General features: G+C 49.5%; 1 protein-coding gene across 1 annotated transcript in view; it reads left to right on the top strand.

Annotated features, from left to right (window-relative positions):
- UNC5CL (unc-5 family C-terminal like) overlaps window positions 1–3,900 on the top strand; it is a 13,293-nt gene extending 9,393 nt beyond the window's left edge. Inside the window, exon 9 of the mRNA XM_011354570.2 lies at window positions 2,157–3,900. Coding sequence (XP_011352872.1) covers window positions 2,157–2,394 — 238 coding nt within the window. The 3' untranslated portion in view covers window positions 2,395–3,900. The remainder of the gene's footprint in view (window positions 1–2,156) is intronic.
- The last annotated feature ends 728 nt before the right edge of the window (window positions 3,901–4,628 follow it).

The following is a 4,628-nucleotide window of genomic DNA, read 5'->3' as shown; positions in this document are numbered from 1 at the left end:
AGGGAAGGGGACATGTATGCCTGAGTTCAGTGTCTCTGTTTTTGGATGACCTTCCCCCAGCCCCGAACTTCTGGTGTCTTAATATACACGCTGTTTGATTTTCATGTCCCAGGCCCCAAAGATCTCAGTAGGCAAACTGAAGGCTGAAGGTTTTGGGGGCAGCAAAGCAGAGGGTGGAGGGTCCAGGGTGGAGTGAGGCTGAGTCTCCTGGTAAAGTGGCTTTGGGTAACAGACTTAAGGAAAGACGTGAGGAATGAAGATAGGTTCCCCAGCTTCTTGCCCAGGGGATGGCTTATGATCCCTAAGTGTGTTCCTGGCTCCTCTATTGGCCCAGGGCTTGGAGACCAAGTACATGGAAATCCTCAGATTCCAGGCATCAGAGGAAGAAGCTTGGGCAGCGCCTCCCCCTGTCTCCCAGCCGCCCCCATGCAATAGGTGAGGTGACGGTTGCTTGGGCTGCCTCCTGGGGAGTGTTCGGGATTCCTGCCCAGTGCCTACTGGGCAAGTATAGCATTTGGCGGGGGGCGAGGGGGGTGTGTGGATCCAGACTGGGTGTCTTTGATCCTCCCCTCTGAGAACACCCTTCCCCCTGGCCTCAGGCTGCCCCCTGAGCTCTTTGAGCAGCTGCAAATGTTGCTGGAGCCAAGCAGCATCACTGGCAATGACTGGCGTCGACTGGCCTCCCACCTGGGGCTCTGTGGCATGAAGATCCGGTAAGAGGGGTGATGTCTGTGAATGGGAGAGGAGGGGGGATCTCAGGACCCTAGATAAGGAAGCAGCTTAAAAGGCAGAGAATGGCTTTTCCCACCTTATTCCTCATAAAAGGGCAGCTCTTTCTATTTATCACTGTATTCTCAGTCCCTAGAATGATGCCTGGTTCTTAGTAGGTATTCAATAAATACTTAAAAATGTATCAGTTAACATGTAAGTCATTTGGTATATATTGAATGCTTGACAAGCTGTGCCCTGAGGGGTAGAATGACAGACTATAAGATAATGCGTATAAAGCACGTCGCTGAGCAACTGGCACATGTTAATTCAATAAATGTTAGCCATAATGGGGACGATGTAACCATGGTCTCTGTCTAGAGAAATCAGTAGAAGAATAAGTCTGAGCTTAGCCGCAGAACCCTGTCTATAAGTACAGTGGTCAGGGAAGACTTCACCCAGAAGATGGGACTAGAGCTGCACCCAGCTGGAAGCAGGGTGGATTTTAAAATCACCCATTTATTAAACATTTATCAATACCTACTATGTCTTGGAAAACTATGCTAAGCTTAGGGACACAGGATAAATGGTCCTAGCTCCTAGGAGCTCACACTCTAGTAAAGGATACAGAGTGCTTAACAGAATAAAGGCGGATGTTCCTTGAGCCATACTGTATGTATACACTTTGCAGAGTAAGCTGAAAACAGACAGAGACAGAAAAGCAAGAATAACGAAGACATGTGGAAGTTATGATCAGAAGTCGGAACTGAGGCGTGCAGAATGGTCTCCTTCCCCTGGGAGATGGAAATTAGAAAGGGCTACAGGGAGGTGGGGAAGGTGGACCAGCCTTTCTGTATGGGAGGAGTAACCGAGGTGGTTGTGGGCGGGGCATATACAAAGTGGGAAAGGGATAGGCCTTGAAAAGTAAGGTTCAAGATGAGAGCTGGTAGAAAAGGTTAGAAAAAACAGAGCGAGGCCAAGTAGTAGATGAGCAAGAAAGTCAGGGGTGTGGGCTTGGTTAGTAGGCAAAAGAGACTGGAAAGTTTTCGAGCAGGGGAGGGTCTTGCTAAAAGCCATGGTTTAGAACAACTATTTGCCCAGTAGTGGGTAGAACGTTGTGTCCTGGAGACAAGGAGGAGGTGGAGAGAGTGTGTTTAGGGTAGGGAAGGTAAAGAGGGCAATTACAGAACATCAGGGCTGGCAGCAACCTTAGAGGTCCTCTCATCCAAGCCTTGGGTGGAAGAAGAGGAAACTGAGGCTTAGAGAGGAATTGTCTTTGAGCCAGCGAAATCTCGGATTTCAAAATCCTGGGCCCTCATACGTATGAGTCCCCTGGAAGGCAGGCAACAGCAGAATATGGACCAGAGCTTGGGGCCCCGGGGTCGTGGGGCGGATCTCACTGCAGTGTCTCTCTCTCCTCTCCTCTTCTCCCACCCGCTCCTGGCCAGATTCCTGTCGTGCCAGCGCAGCCCTGCTGCAGCCATTCTGGAGCTGTTTGAGGAGCAGAATGGCAGCCTGCAGGAGCTGCACTACCTCATGACCCTCATGGAGCGGTTGGACTGCGCCTCCGTCATCCAGAACTACCTGAGCGGGTCGCACGGCGGCAGCCCAGGCCCGGTAGTACGTGGGGGCTCCTGGGAGAACCAGGGCCTGGAGCTGGAGCTGGAGCTGGACGAGAAGCTCTGAGCGCCCCGTTCGGGTAGGGCAAGATGGGGTGCGGTCTGCAGCACTCTGGGCACTGGGAGGCCGTGGGGTGTGCCCAGACACCTAGGAAGAACATAGAAGCTGTTTCTTGCTGCGCCCACCAACTTTATCAGAACCCTTGGAAGGTGCCTGGGGCCACCGCGAGGCTGGAGTGCCACTGTCAGCCTCCTTGGGTCAGGACCACCTTTGCGACCTGCTTTGTCCTCCTGCAGATCCCCTCCTGGACAGCAGGGGGCGCAGGAGCCCAGGAGATGGCCCAGCGTGGCCAAACTGCAGAACGCTATTTACCAATGGACTGTGAGGTTGCCCTGTTGGCACTCCTTAGGGACTGGTCAGAACACAAGTATTCACTGAGCACTTAGTGATAACTAGTATTGGACTGGGTATCATGGGGGAATCCTGGAACATATGAGAGAATTTGGAGGCTTGACAAACCCACAGTTCTCCTGTGGGAGTCAAGATATGCTCATATGAGCTGAGGACCAACTCTAAAACAACACATATCCTGTGGTTAGGGGATGTGGGTGTGGTATGAACTGTACTGCTTTAGGAATTGAGGAGGGAGGGAGCTGAGTATGGGCTGGAGCTGTGAGAAAGCTTCATGGAGGATGTTGGAGGGAGGATTTGGACACGCAAAGACTGGTTCAGAGATCTTTAGATGAGGTTAGAGGGAGATGGTTGTTTGGAGCTGTGGTAGGAGCCAAGAGTGAGTATGGAGCGCTGAGGCAATAAGGAGCTCAGTTTGGGGGGTGTGAGGCAAGGATAGCACAAGGGTTCAAGGCCAGGTCTAAAGATGGGCAGTCGTACCTGGCTGTCCACCTGTCTCCTTTGCCTTCCTTTGTCTCTTTATTCTCCTTGCCTTGTCTTCCTTTCTCTGCCATAATGTCTGCTATAAAACATCGAAGCTGAAAAGAAACCATTTTTGCCCAACCTTTTTTTATCTCTTTGTCTTAAACTGTGAGTTTTAAGTCCCTCTGACTTCATTTGGCTGTCACTATCTCCTGCAATCTTCCATCCCTGAATCTATCTCTTTGTTACTCTACATTTTAGCATTGTTTTGTCTCTACCTCATACTGTGCCTGCATTTGTGTGTTTCTTTCTCTGAAACCCTCAGTCATTCCCCTCAGGCAGGTGTCTCTAAACCAATGTTATGTATCAAAGGCTATTGAAAGACACTGAGCTACCCTAGGAATGGATGGGTGGAGATTTTACCCTATAAATCAAGATCCAGTTTAGGGTCAGGAAATATAGGATAGGGATTAAAGAACACCCCAGTCAGTCAAGAACTATTTGTTTAGCTCCTACTATGTGTTAGATACTGTGTAGAGAAGAGATTAATAGCTGGGTCCTGAAAAGAGAGCAAATGGTTTGATTCAACTCTGGCAATTCTTTTGTTTGCAAACAGGTGTTAGTTTTTTCAAGGGCAGGTGAACAATCTCTCTGAAAACACTAAATAATTTGCTTCTGTATTTAATTAAAAACATTAAGCCTTTTCCTATGATGAACATTGTTGTATAATAAAATGTGAAAATTGCTTTTCTTTGTTACTAACTGTATTATGCTGATTGATAAATTCGGTTGTCGGTATGAATGGTTTTATTTGGTAACATTGTACGGATGGGGACAGGTTGGAAGAGGCATTTTTGGAAGCACCTTTCATGCTTCCAGTCTGGGTCCAGCATGGTGAATCAGGGAGGTTCGCTTCTCTTTCTACTAGGAGCAAGTTGGGCCCTTCAACCCTCCCTCTTTCCTCAGCTCCATCCATCCTCTCCCACCCTGCTAGTTACTGCTCCCACCCCACCCGGCGCTGGCAGACACTCCAGATTGGTGCCTTGGCCTCCTTTCCCTGCACTTGGCTCAGGATTGGTCTGCCAGGAGCATCTTTCTCCCCTGGAGTCCCAGCATGGTTTTCCTTCTTTCTCCCATCAGCTCTTCCTTGCTTTCCATGCCAGCCAAAGGCATCTTTATTTTGTGTTCCTCCCTACCCTGGAACAATTTAAGTTTCACATCTTCTGGAATTGTGGATAGAAACCACAAGGGTTTCTGTGATGGGATGAATGCCTTCTGGATCCCTGCCGTAATTCCTCAGAATGGGCTTGTAGTGCTGGGAAGGGGAGGCTTGGAAATCTTGGGGTAGGTGGCAGGCTGCCTGATCCTTGTAGAGTGCATCCTGCGTTTCTTAAATCAAGCGCATTTGGCATGTATTTGTGGGCACC

The sequence above is a fragment of the Pteropus vampyrus genome, unplaced genomic scaffold, assembly GCF_000151845.1.
Source record: "Pteropus vampyrus isolate Shadow unplaced genomic scaffold, Pvam_2.0 Scaffold18, whole genome shotgun sequence".
NCBI lineage: Eukaryota > Metazoa > Chordata > Mammalia > Chiroptera > Pteropodidae > Pteropus > Pteropus vampyrus.
The sequence above is the reverse complement of the archived record's forward strand: the minus strand, read 5'-3'. Positions and strand labels throughout refer to the sequence as shown.